This window comes from Phoxinus phoxinus (genome assembly GCF_949152265.1).
Source record: "Phoxinus phoxinus genome assembly, chromosome: 22".
In the NCBI taxonomy this organism is placed as follows: Eukaryota; Metazoa; Chordata; class Actinopteri; order Cypriniformes; family Leuciscidae; genus Phoxinus; species Phoxinus phoxinus.
The window spans coordinates 640,474-655,000 of NC_136897.1; the positions used below are offsets into that span (position 1 = coordinate 640,474).

Sequence of the window (14,527 nt, forward strand, 5' to 3'; positions counted from 1 at the left end):
TTACGCCACAAGTAAAGTTCTCAAACCGGAATATTCCTTTAAAGGCTTTGTTTGAGAGCGTTCACAACTGTAAATATATAGATGAAAAAGCATTTAGTAAAAAAGGCCTGAGTTTAATAAATCACGTAGAGCACTGTTTGCCTCGATCTAACAAATAGAGCTTTACAGGGTAATCGTGCAGATGGCGGGCTATAACCAGAGCACGCACGAGATCGCCCGGCCGTCTGACCTGCTGGCTGGCATTCAAGCGTACGTGTCGAGTCTCCAGTGCCTCAACTGCTACATCAACATCGACGTGGCCCGGCTGGTGAAGAGTGTCCTGCTGCAGCAGACTCAACCGCTCGACTCGTACGGGGCCCAGACCATCACAACTCTCTACACTAACTGGTAAGACCTCATGAAGTTTCATCCGCTTCCGGGGCCGGTGCCTCAAAGCTCCGGCTGTGCTGCAGAATGTCCCCTGTGTAGCCCGTAGACTTCACAGCCGCTGGTTAAGAGTCGCTTACTAACCATTACACCAGGAATGATCAAAGCCTAGATGAGAATGAGGTCACAGCAGCGTTTCGCAAACTTTGGCCAAGTGCCACTTTTCATAAAATCATATTTCCTGAATCATATCTGGATTTATAACACAATTGCGACTTTATATCACAATTCTGACTTTATATCAGAATTCTGACTTTATAACACAATTGCGAATTTATATCACAATTCTGACTTTATATCACAATTGCGACTTTATATCACAATTGCGACTTTATATCACAGTTCTGACTTTATATCACAATTGCGAATTTATATCACAATTCTGACTTTATATCACAATTGCGACTTTATATCACAATTGCGACTTTATATCAGAATTCTGACTTTATATCACAATTGCGACTTTATATCAGAATTCTGACTTTATATCACAATTGCGACTTTATATCACAATTGCGACTTTATATCACAGTTCTGACTTTATATCACAATTCTGACTTTATATCACAATTGCGACTTTATATCACAGTTCTGACTTTATATCACAATTCTGACTTTATATCACAATTGCGACTTTATATCACAATTCTGACTTTATATCACAATTCTGACTTTATATCACCATTGCGACTTTATATCACAATTCTGACTTTATATCACAATTGCGACTTTATATCAGAATTCTGACTTTATATCACAATTGCGACTTTATATCACAATTCTGACTTTATATCACAATTCTGACTTTATATCACAATTGCGACTTTATATCACAATTCTGACTTTATATCACAATTCTGACTTTATATCACAATTGCGACTTTATATCACAATTCTGACTTTATATCACAATTGCGACTTAATATCAGAATTCTGACTTTATATCACAATTCTGACTTTATATCACAATTGCGACTTTATATCAGAATTCTGACTTTATATCACAATTGCGACTTTATATCACAATTCTGACTTTATATCACAATTGCGACTTTATATCAGAATTGCAACTTTATATCAGAATTCTGACTTTATATCACAATTCTGACTTTATATCACAATTGCGACTTTATATCAGAATTCTGACTTTATATCACAATTCTGACTTTATATCACAATTCTGACTTTATATCACAATTGCGACTTTATATCACAATTGCGACTTTATATCACAATTCTGACTTTATATCACAATTCTGACTTTATATCACAATTGCGACTTTATATCACAATTCTGACTTTGTATCACAATTGCGACTTTATATCACAATTCTGACTTTATATCACAATTCTGACTTTATATCAGAATTGTGACTTTATATCAGAATTGCGACTTTATATCACAATTCTGACTTTATATCACAATTCTGACTTTATATCACAATTATTCTGACTTTATATCACAATTCTGACTTAATATCACAATTGCGACTTTATATCACAATTCTGACCTTACCGTAATAGGCTTTGTGTGCGCAGTGTGTGAATATTGTAGTTCTATACATATGAGCATTTACTCCTCTCACTTGCACAAATTCAGTATTCCTCAAAATGAATAAAAACAGTGAAATGCAAAAACTTCCCCAACACTGCGGATATATTCAGGAATGGAACGACTGGCTGCTTTTATGAGTGACCCATTGAACACATACAGTAGTGCTGTTGTTCTGAATATCCGATTTGTGGTTTAAATGGTTTCTGGTTTAAACTGGGTAATGTGTGTAAATGTGTTGCTGGTGTCCTGTGGTCAGGTATCTGGAGGGTCTCTTGCGTCAGGCCAGCAGCGCTCTCATAGTCCACTGTCCAACCATACAGTGCTTCCTCAACCAGAACACGGAGAACGAGCAGAGCTTTCGTGCTGAGGAATACTCGGACATCGGTGGTAAGATGAAAATTAACACATTTCAGCTATATATTCAGGCTATATAGTTTATTTGACATTTTTCAATAGCCACTGCATCTGTATACCCCTTCAACTCCATTTTCAGACATGCATCCTTAAAGGGGACATGCAATGCAGTTTCACATATTATATTATGTTTCTCAAGGTTGTAGTTTATGAAAAAGGTCCAATATTTGTAACAAATATTATTTTCATCTTCATTTTCAAACACTCATTTTCGAAGAGCATTACCTCTTGCAGTAATGGAAGTAAACACTCACTGCTGTGATTGGCTAACGTCATCAACACTCACTGCTGTGATTGGCTAACGTCATCAACACTCACTGCTGTGATTGGCTAACTTCATCGCACCACATCCTCTTTTAAAGCATGTCGTGTGTTTTGATACTCAAGATGGCAAGCGCTGTGATAGAGCCATAGATGTTTAACCCTGATTTAGATCCTGAGGCAGGAGAAATAACGCAGCCACAATGATTGCAACAGTCAAACACTAGCTAGTAGCTATACATTGTGTGAAGGGTTAATAATAGCAACAGTAACATAACATACAAAGTTTTGTCATGAAACTCTAGATGGTGCATCAGTAGCAGTAATAATCAGCAATCATAATCATCAATAGTAATAATCAGCAGCAATAATCATCATCAGCAATAATCATCATCATTAGTAATAATAATCAGCAGCAATATCATCATCAGTAGTAATGATAATCAGCAGCAATAATCATCAGCAGCAATAATCATCATCAGTAGTAATGATAATCAGCAGCAATAATCATCAGCAGCAATAATCATCATCATTAGTAATAATAATCAGCAGCAATAATCATCATCAGTAGTAATAATAATCAGCAGCAATAATCAGCAGCAGCAATAATCATCATCAGTAGTAATGATAATCAGCAGCAATAATCATCAGCAGCAATAATCATCATCAGTAGTAATGATAATCAGCAGCAATAATCATCAGCAGCAATAATCATCATCAGTAGTAATGATAATCAGCAGCAATAATCATCAGCAGCAATAATCATCATCATTAGTAATAATAATCAGCAGCAATAATCATCATCAGTAGTAATAATAATCAGCAGCAATAATCAGCAGCAGCAATAATCATCATCAGTAGTAATGATAATCAGCAGCAATAATCATCAGCAGCAATAATCATCATCAGTAGTAATGATAATCAGCAGCAATAATCATCAGCAGCAATAATCATCATCAGTAGTAATGATAATCAGCAGCAATAATCATCATCAGTAGTAATGATAATCAGCAGCAATAATCATCAGCAGCAATAATCATCATCAGTAGTAATGATAATCAGCAGCAAGAATCATCAGCAGTAGTAATAATCAGCAGCAATAATAATCATCAGCAGCAATAATCATCATCGGTAGTAATAATCATCAGCAGCAGCAATAATCATCATCAGTAGTAATAATCATCATCAGCAGTAATAATCATCATCAGTTGTAATAATAATCAGCAGCAATAATCATCAGCAGCAGCAATAATCATCATCAGTAGTAATAATCATCATCAGCAGTTATAATCATCATCAGTAGTATTAATCAGCAGCAGCAGCAATAATCATCATCAGTAGTAATGATAATCAGCAGCAAGAATCATCAGCAGTAGTAATAATCAGCAGCAATAACAATCATCAGCAGCAATAATCATCATCGGTAGTAATAATCATCAGCAGCAGCAATAATCATCATCAGTAGTAATAATCATCATCAGCAGTAATAATCATCATCAGTTGTAATAATAATCAGCAGCAATAATCATCAGCAGCAGCAATAATCATCATCAGTAGTAATAATCATCATCAGCAGTTATAATCATCATCAGTAGTATTAATCATCATCAGCAGCAATAATCATCATCAGTAGTAATAATCAGCAGCAATAATCATCATCAGTAGTAATAATCATCATCAGCAGTAATAATCAATCATCAGTAGTAATAATCATCATCAGCAGCAATAATCATCATCAGTAGTAATAATCAGCAGCAATAATCATCAGCAGCAGCAATAATCATCATCAGTAGTAATAATCATCATCAGCAGCAATAATCATCATCAGTAGTATTAATAATCAGCAGCAATAATCAGCAGCAGTAGCAATAATCATCATCAGTAGTAATAATCATCATCAGCAGCAATAATCATCATCAGTAGTAATAATAATCAGCAGCAATAATCAGCAGCAGCAGCAATAATAATCATCAGTAGTATTAATCATCAGCAGCAATAATAATCAGCAGCAATAATCAGCAGCAGCAGCTATAATCATCAGCAGCAATAATCATCATCGGTAGTAATAATAATCAGCAGCAATAATCAGCAGCAGCAATAATCATCATCAGTAGTAATAATCATCATCAGCAGCAATAATCATCATCGGTAGTAATAATAATCAGCAGCAATAATCAGCAGCAGCAATAATCATCATCAGTAGTAATAATCATCATCAGCAGCAATAATCATCATCAGTAGTAATAATCATCATCAGCAGCAATAATCATCATCAGTAGTAATAATCAGTAGTAATAATCACCAGCAGCAGCAATAATCATCATCAGTAGTAATCATAATCAGCAGCAATAATCAGCAGCAGCAGCAATAATCATCATCGGTAGTAATAATCAGCAGCAATAATCAGCAGCAGCAATAATCATCATCAGTAGTAATAATAATCAGCAGCAATAATCAGCAGCAGCAGCAATAATCATCATCAGTAGTATTAATCATCAGCAGCAATAATAATCAGCAGCAATAATCATCATCAGTTGTAATAATCATCAGCAGCAATAATCATAATCAGTAGTAATAATCAGCAGCAACAATCAGCAGCAGCAGCAATAATCATCATCGGTAGTAATAATCATCAGCAGCAATAATCATCAGCAGCAATAATCATCATTGGTAGTTATAATAATCAGCACCAATAATCATCATCAGTAGTAATAATCAGCAGCAATAATCATGAGCAGCAATAATTATCAGCAGCAATAATCTTCAGCAGCAATAATCTTCATCAATCATCATCAGTAGTAATAATCAGCAGCAATAATCATCAGCAGCAATAATCATCAGCAGCAATCATCATCATCATCAGTAGCATTTATAATCAGCAGCAATAATAATCATCAGCAGCAATAATCATCAGCAGCAATCATCAGCAGCAGCAATAATAATCATCAGCAATAATAATCAGCAGCAATAATAATCAGCAGCAATAATAATCATCAGCAATAATAATCAGCAGCAATAATAATCAGCAGCAATAATAATCAGCAGCAATAATCATCAGCAGCAATAATCATCATCAGCAGCAGCAATAATCATTAGCAGCAATAATCATCATCAGCAGCAATAATCATCAGCAGCAATAATCATCATCATCAGCAGCAATAATCATCATCAGCAGCAATAATCATCAGCAGCAGCAATAATCATCAGCAGCAGCAGCAATAATCATCATCAGCAGCAGCAATAATCATCATCAGCAGCAATAATCATCATCAGCAGCAATAATCATCAGCAGCAGCAGCAATAATCATCAGCAGCAATACTCATCATCAGCAGCAGCAATAATCATCATCATCAGCAGCAATAATCAGCAGCAGCAGCAATAATCATTAGCAGCAATAATCATTAGCAGCAATAATCATTAGCAGCAATAATCATCATCAGCAGAAATAATAATCATTAGCAGCAATAATCATCATCAGCAGCAATAATCATCATCATCAGCAGTAATAATCATCATCAGCAATAATAATCAGCAGCAATAATCACCATCAGTAGTAATAATAATCAGCAGCAATAATCAGCAGCAATAAGTGTTGCAAATCTATTCTGTCACAACCAAATGCATTAATATTGTCATATCCAGTACCATGCTAAACTCTCAGATAATTGTAATGATAGAACAATAATACAAATATATTAAACTCGCATAATAAAAATATTTTATTCAAGGAAATATTTCTGATCCGGGTTCTGATTTTATACAATAATACTCCTCTGTCTGAAATGGTGTTAAACGCTGGTTTGATGTTTATTACACACATATTTGTCTGTAGGTTTGCGATCGTTGGCTGAACTGATTGGCCCGTATGGAATGAAGTTTTTAAATGAGAACCTCATGTGGCACATCATATCCCAGGTTGGAGAACTGAAGGTATGACGTCTTTCTAAAGCACAAACATGGCTGATTTACAGTCATACAGTGTATATATGATTGAAATAAATTATGTTTTCTTTTTTAAGAAACTTGTAAGTGACAACATGGATGTCCTGGTGCAAATGAGAGCTAACTTTGAGAAACCCGAGGCAATGATTGACCTTCAGAAGAAGCTGACAGGTACAAATCTCCATTACAGCTTAAATCCTCACATAGTGTACTCACATAGTATACTCACATAGTGTACTCACATAGTTTACTCACATAGTGTACTCACATAGTTTACTCACATAGTTTACTCACATAGTTTACTCATAGTTTACTCACATAGTGTACTCACATAGTTTACTCATAGTTTACTCACATAGTTTACTCACATAGTGTACTCACATAGTGTACTCACATAGTATACTCACATAGTGTACTCACATAGTGTACTCACATAGTTTACTCACATAGTGTACTCACATAGTTTACTCACATAGTTTACTCACATAGTTTACTCATAGTGTACTCACATAGTTTACTCATAGTTTACTCACATAGTTTACTCATAGTTTACTCACATAGTGTACTCACATAGTGTACTCACATAGTGTACTCACATAGTTTACTCACATAGTTTACTCATAGTGTACTCACATAGTTTACTCATAGTTTACTCACATAGTTTACTCACATAGTTTACTCATAGTGTACTCACATAGTTTACTCACATAGTGTACTCACATAGTGTACTCACATAGTGTACTCACATAGTTTACTTATAGTGTACTCACATAGTTTACTCACATAGTGTACTCACATAGTGTACTCACATAGTGTACTCACATAGTTTACTCACATAGTTTACTCATAGTGTACTCACATAGTGTACTCACATAGTTTACTTATAGTGTACTCACATAGTGTACTCACATAGTGTACTCACATAGTGTACTCACATAGTTTACTCACATAGTTTACTCATAGTGTACTCACATAGTTTACTCACATAGTTTACTCACATAGTGTACTCACATAGTTTGCTCACATAGTGTACTCACATAGTGTACTCACATAGTTTACTCACATAGTTTACTCATAGTGTACTCACATAGTTTACTCATAGTTTACTCACATAGTTTACTCACATAGTGTACTCACATAGTGTACTCACATAGTGTACTCACATAGTTTACTCATAGTTTACTCACATAGTTTACTCACATAGTTTACTCATAGTGTACTCACATAGTTTACTCACATAATTTACTCACATAGTTTACTCATAGTGTACTCACATAGTTTACTTATAGTGTACTCACATAGTTTACTCATAGTGTACTCACATAGTGTACTCATAGTGTACTCACATAGTGTACTCACATAGTTTACTCATAGTGTACTCACATAGTTTACTCATAGTGTACTCACATAGTTTACTCACATAGTTTACTCACATAGTTTACTCATAGTTTACTCACATAGTTTACTCACATAGTTTACTCATAGTTTACTCACATAGTTTACTTATAGTGTACTCACATAGTTTACTCATAGTGTACTCACATAGTGTACTCATAGTGTACTCACATAGTGTACTCACATAGTTTACTCATAGTGTACTCACATAGTTTACTCATAGTGTACTCACATAGTGTACTCACATAGTTTACTCACATAGTTTACTCATAGTTTACTCACATAGTTTACTTATAGTGTACTCATAGTGTACTCACATAGTGTACTCACATAGTTTACTCATAGTGTACTCACATAGTGTACTCATAGTGTACTCACATAGTTTACTCATAGTGTACTCACATAGTTTACTCATAGTGTACTCACATAGTGTACTCGCATAGTTTACTCACATAGTTTACTCATAGTGTACTCACATAGTGTACTCGCATAGTTTACTCATAGTTTACTCACATAGTTTACTCACATAGTTTACTCATAGTTTACTCACATAGTTTACTCACATAGTTTACTCACATAGTTTACTCATAGTTTACTCACATAGTTTACTCATAGTGTACTCACATAGTTTACTCACATAGTTTACTCATAGTGTACTCTCATAGTGTACTCACATAGTTTACTCACATAGTTTACTCATAGTGTACTCACATAGTGTACTCACATAGTTTACTCATAGTGTACTCACATAGTGTACTCACATAGTTGTCTGCAGTTTTGGACACTTTCCAATATCATTCCTTTCAAAATCAATCATAGCTACTTTATTGTTACATATAAATAAATCATAAAACACTCTTAGTAAAACTAAAAAGCATGGGTCACACAAATAACCAATTTCTCTCTATTATAGTTATTACATTATTACCCATGGCTAAAACTGTGTAGTAGTGTTATTTTAATGGGTAACATTTACACGTTTACACAAGGTGAAGTCGTATCACCAGAAGATCCAGTTAGGATATCTTGATTAAAAAGTATCAAGGGTCAAAATAAAATTTGTTCACAAAACAACAAATTGTTCACAGTACACTTATTGAGATGCATTTGGAAAATAGATGTGATGAATCTCTATTTCATGTCAAAAGTTAAAATGAACCAATTCTATCCACTTCTCCAATAACTCCATAACTCTTCTCTTGTGTCTTCTTACTGTAATGAAACACTGATTTATCTGATATTTTCCACCAGGCTGTGAGAATGTGTTGAAGAGAGTGACCATTATTGGGGTGATTCTGTCGTTTCGGTCCATGGTCCAAGACGCTCTCGCCGAGGTGAGAAGCTGTTCATGTTCATTAATATTATACCTGTATTCGTCAGATCTTATAGTGCATGGATAATAATAAATGCATGACGTAATATACTGCTATAACATCACTGTACGGGTCATTTCCATCTGTAGATCATGGGCAGACACTGTCCGTTTATCATGAGTCCCATCAAATGTCTGAAGGACTTTATTCAGCCCGAGCTCGACATCAAGGTCAATCATTCAATCACTCAATCATTCAATCATTCAGTCATTCAGTCATTCAGTCACTAAATCATTCAGTCATTCAATCATTCAATCACTCAATCATTCAGTCACTCAATTATTCAATCATTCAATCATTCAATAATAATCCAATCATTCAATCGCTCAATCACTCAATCATTCACTCATTCAGTCACTCAATCACTCAGTCATTCACTCATTCAATCACTCAATAATTCAGTCAATAATTCAATCATTCAATCACTCAATTATTCATTCAATCATTCAATCACTCAATCACTCAATAATTCAGTCATTCAATTATTTAATTATTCAATCACTGTCAATCAATCCTTCAATCATTCAGTCATTCAATCACTCAATCACTCAATCACTCAATTATTCAATCACTCAGTCAACCATTCAATCACTCAATCATTCAATCATTCAGTCTTTCAATCACTCATTCACTCAACCATTCAGTCATTCAATCACTCAATCACTCAACCATTCAGTCATTCAATCACTCATTCACTCAACCATTCAGTCATTCAATCACTCAATCACTCAATCACTCAATCACTCAATTATTCAATCATTCAATCATTCAATCATTCAATCATTCAATCAATCACTCAGTCAACCATTCAATCACTCAATCATTCAATCATTCAATCATTCAATCATTCAGTCATTCAATCATTCAATCACTCAATTATTCAATCACTCAATCATTCAATCATTCAATCACTCAATCATTCAATCATTCAATCATTCAATCACTCATTCACTCAACCATTCAGTCATTCAATCACTCAATCACTCAATCATTCAGTCATTCAATCACTCAATTATTCAATTATTCAATCATTCAATCATTCAATCACTCAGTCAACCATTCAATCACTCAATCATTCAATCATTCAGTCATTCAATCATTCAATCAACCACTCAATCATTCAGTCATTCAATCATTCAATCATTCAGTCATTCAATCACTCAGTCACTCAATCATTCAGTAATTCAATCACTCAATTATTCAATCATTCAGTAATTCAATCAATCAATTATTCAATCATTTATTATTCAATCATTCAATCACTCAGTCATTTAATCACTCAATCACTCAGTCATTTAATCATTCAGTCATTCATTCAATCATTCAATCACTCAATAATTCAGTCATTCAATAATTCAGTCATTCAATTATTAAATTATTCAATCATTCAATCATTCAATCATTCAATCACTCAATCACTCAATCACTCAATCATTCAGTCATTCAATCACTCAATTATTCAATTATTCAATCATTCAATCATTCAATCATTCAATCACTCAGTCAACCATTCAATCACTCAATCATTCAATCATTCAGTCATTCAATCATTCAATCATTCAATCAATCACTCAATCATTCAGTCATTCAATCATTCAATCATTCAATCATTCAGTCATTCAATCACTCAGTCACTCAATCATTCAGTCATTCAATCATTCAATCATTCAATCATTCAGTCATTCAATCACTCAGTCACTCAATCATTCAGTAATTCAATCACTCAATTATTCAATCATTTATTATTCAATCATTCAATCACTCAGTCATTTAATCACTCAATCACTCAGTCATTTAATCATTCAGTCATTCATTCAATCATTCAATCACTCAATAATTCAGTCATTCAATCATTCAATCATTCAATAATTCAGTCATTCAATTATTAAATTATTCAATCACTCAATTATTCAATCACTCAATTATTCAGTCATTCAATCACTCAATCACTCAATTATTCAATCATTCCATTATTCAATCACTCAGTCATTCAATCCTTCAATCCTTCAATCATTCAATCACTCAATCATTCAATCACTCAATCACTCAATCACTCAATCACTCAATCATTCAATCCTTCAATCATTCAGCCATTCAATCCTCCAATCATTCAATCACTCAATCATTCAGTCAGTCATTCAATCATCCAATCATTTAATTACTCAATTATTCAATCATTTCATTATTCAATAATTTAATCACTCAGTAATTCAATCCTTCAATCATTTAGTCATTCAATCACTCAATCACTCAATCACTCAATTCAGTCATTCAGTTATTCAATTATCTAATCACTCAGTCATTCAATCCTTCAATCCTTCAATCACTCAATAATTCAGTCATTCAATCACTCAATTATTCAATCATTCAATTATTAAATCACTCAATCACTCACTCAATCATTCAGTCATTCAATTATCTAATTATCCAATCACTCAGTCATTCCATCCTTCAATCACCCAATCACTCAATCATTCAGTCAGTCATTCGATTACTCAATAATTCAATCATTCAATTATTAAATCACTCAATCACTCAATCATTCAATCACTCAATCATTCAATCATTCAATCACTCAATCATTCAATCATTCAATCATTCAGTCATTCAATCACTCAATCACTCAATCACTCAATCACTCAATCATTCAATCATTCAATCATTCAGTCATTCAATCACTCAATCATTCAATCACTCAATAATTCAGTCATTCAATTATCCAATCACTCAATCATTCAATAACTCAATCATTCAGTCATTCAATCACTCAATTATTCAATCATTCAATTATTAAATCACTCAATCACTCAATAATTAAATAATTCAATCCTTCAATCCTTCAATCACTCAATAATTCAGTCATTCAATTATTCAATCCTTCAATCCTTCAATCACTCAATCATTCAATAACTCAATCATTCAGTCATTCAATCACTCAATTAATTATTCAATCATTCAATTATTAAATCACTCAATCATTAAATAATTCAATCACTCAATCACTCACTCACTCAATCACTCAATCATTCAATCACTCAATCACTCACTCACTCACTCACTCACTCACTCACTCACTCAATTATTCAATCATTCAATCACTCAGTCACTCAATCACTCAATCACTCAATCACTCAATCACTCACTCAATCACTCAATCACTCACTCACTCACTCAATTATTCAATCATTCAATCATTCAATCACTCAGTCACTCAGTCACTCAATCACTCAATCACTCAATCACTCAATCACTCAATCACTCAATCACTCAATCACTCAATCACTCAGTCATTCAATCACTCAATCACTCAATAATTCAGTCATTCAATCATTCAATTATTCAATCACTCAGTCATTCAATCATTCAATCATTCAATCACTCAATAAATCAATCATTCAATCACTCAATAATTCAGTCATTCAATAATTCAATCCTTCAATCCTTCAATCACTCAATAATTCAGTCATTCAATTATTCAATCCTTCAATCCTTCAATCACTCAATCATTCAATAACTCAATTAATTATTCAATCATTCAATTATTAAATCACTCAATCATTAAATAATTCAATCACTCAATCACTCACTCACTCAATCACTCAATCATTCAATCACTCAATCACTCACTCACTCACTCACTCACTCAATTATTCAATCATTCAATCACTCAGTCACTCAATCACTCAGTCACTCAATCACTCACTCAATCACTCAATCACTCACTCAATCACTCACTCACTCACTCACTCAATTATTCAATCATTCAATCACTCAGTCACTCAATCACTCAATCACTCAATCACTCAATCACTCAATCACTCAATCACTCAGTCATTCAATCACTCAATCACTCAATAATTCAGTCATTCAATCATTCAATCACTCAGTCATTCAATCATTCAATCACTCAATAAATCAATCATTCAATCACTCAATAATTCAGTCATTCAATCATTCAATCACTCAGTCATTCAATCTTTCAGTCATTCAATCATTCAATCATTCAATCATTCAATCATTCAATCACTCAATAATTCAGTCATTCAATTATTCAATCACTCAATCATTCAGTCATTTAATCATTCAATCATTCAGTCATTCAATCACTCACTCAATCACTCACTCACTCACTCACTCAATCACTCAATCATTCATTCAATCATTCAGTCATTCAATCACTCACTCAATCACTCAATCATTCAGTCATTCAATCATTCAATTATTCAATAATTCAATCAATAAATCACCCAATCATTCAATCATTCAATTATTAAATCACTCAATCATTAAATCACTCAATCACTCAGTCACTCAATCACTCAGTCACTCAATCACGTCAATCATTCAGTCATTCAATCCTTCAATCATTCCATCACTCAGTCACTCAATCACTCAGTCACTCAATCACGTCAATCATTCAGTCATTCAATCCTTCAATCATTCCATCACTCAATTACTAAATCATTCAATTATTCAATGACTGCCTCATCAGTTCACTTGTCTGTCTGTTGGGAAGAGGGTAACACTTTATAAAACTGTTCCTTCATTAATGAAGAACTACACAGGAACAAATGAGTAATGCACTATTAACATTCTAGTAACTACTATTAACTAACATTACATTAGATTCTGATATTCTAGGTATTATTAACTGGCCGGAGTTTTGAGATGGCAGTAGACGTGAAGGACTATAATGCGTTAAGAGCTCGCTCAAGTACTGCGGAGCTAAACCATTTAGTGCTTTGTAAGTGATCAGCAATATTTTAAAATGTATACGATGTTTAATAGGCAGCCAATGCAGTGTTGACAGAACGGGGCTAATATGGTCATACTTCCTGGTTCTGGTAAGAACTCGAGCTGCTGCGTTTTGAACTAGCTGTAGTTTGTTTGTTAAGCGTGCAGGGCAACCACCCAGTAGAGCATTACAGTAATCTAGCCTTGAGCTCATGAACGCATCAACTAAATGTTCCGCATTTGTCAATGAGAGCATATGGCGTAATTTAGATATATTTTTAAGATGGAAAAATGCGGTTTTACAGATACTAGACACATGACTTTCAAATGAAAGATTCGTTTCGTCGATGACGAGGACTTAACAGAGCAGCCATCGAGTGTTAGACAGACACAGCACATCTTGGTTATAATCTGTAATCATTTCAT

At 33.8% G+C, this 14,527-nt stretch overlaps 1 protein-coding gene across 2 annotated transcripts in view; it reads left to right on the forward strand.

Annotated features, from left to right (window-relative positions):
- Nucleotides 1–14,527, forward strand: part of nckap1l (NCK associated protein 1 like) — an 83,125-nt gene that overhangs the window by 64,647 nt on the left and 3,951 nt on the right. For both annotated transcript variants that reach the window (XR_013795889.1, XM_079597512.1), the window contains exons 21-26: nucleotides 169–387; nucleotides 2,238–2,368; nucleotides 6,490–6,587; nucleotides 6,677–6,770; nucleotides 9,246–9,328; nucleotides 9,457–9,537. Coding sequence is in view for 1 of the 2 variants with exons in the window: in XM_079597512.1 (XP_079453638.1) it covers nucleotides 169–387; nucleotides 2,238–2,368; nucleotides 6,490–6,587; nucleotides 6,677–6,770; nucleotides 9,246–9,328; nucleotides 9,457–9,537 (706 nt within the window). In the remaining variant the exon portion in view is untranslated. The remainder of the gene's footprint in view (nucleotides 1–168; nucleotides 388–2,237; nucleotides 2,369–6,489; nucleotides 6,588–6,676; nucleotides 6,771–9,245; nucleotides 9,329–9,456; nucleotides 9,538–14,527) is intronic.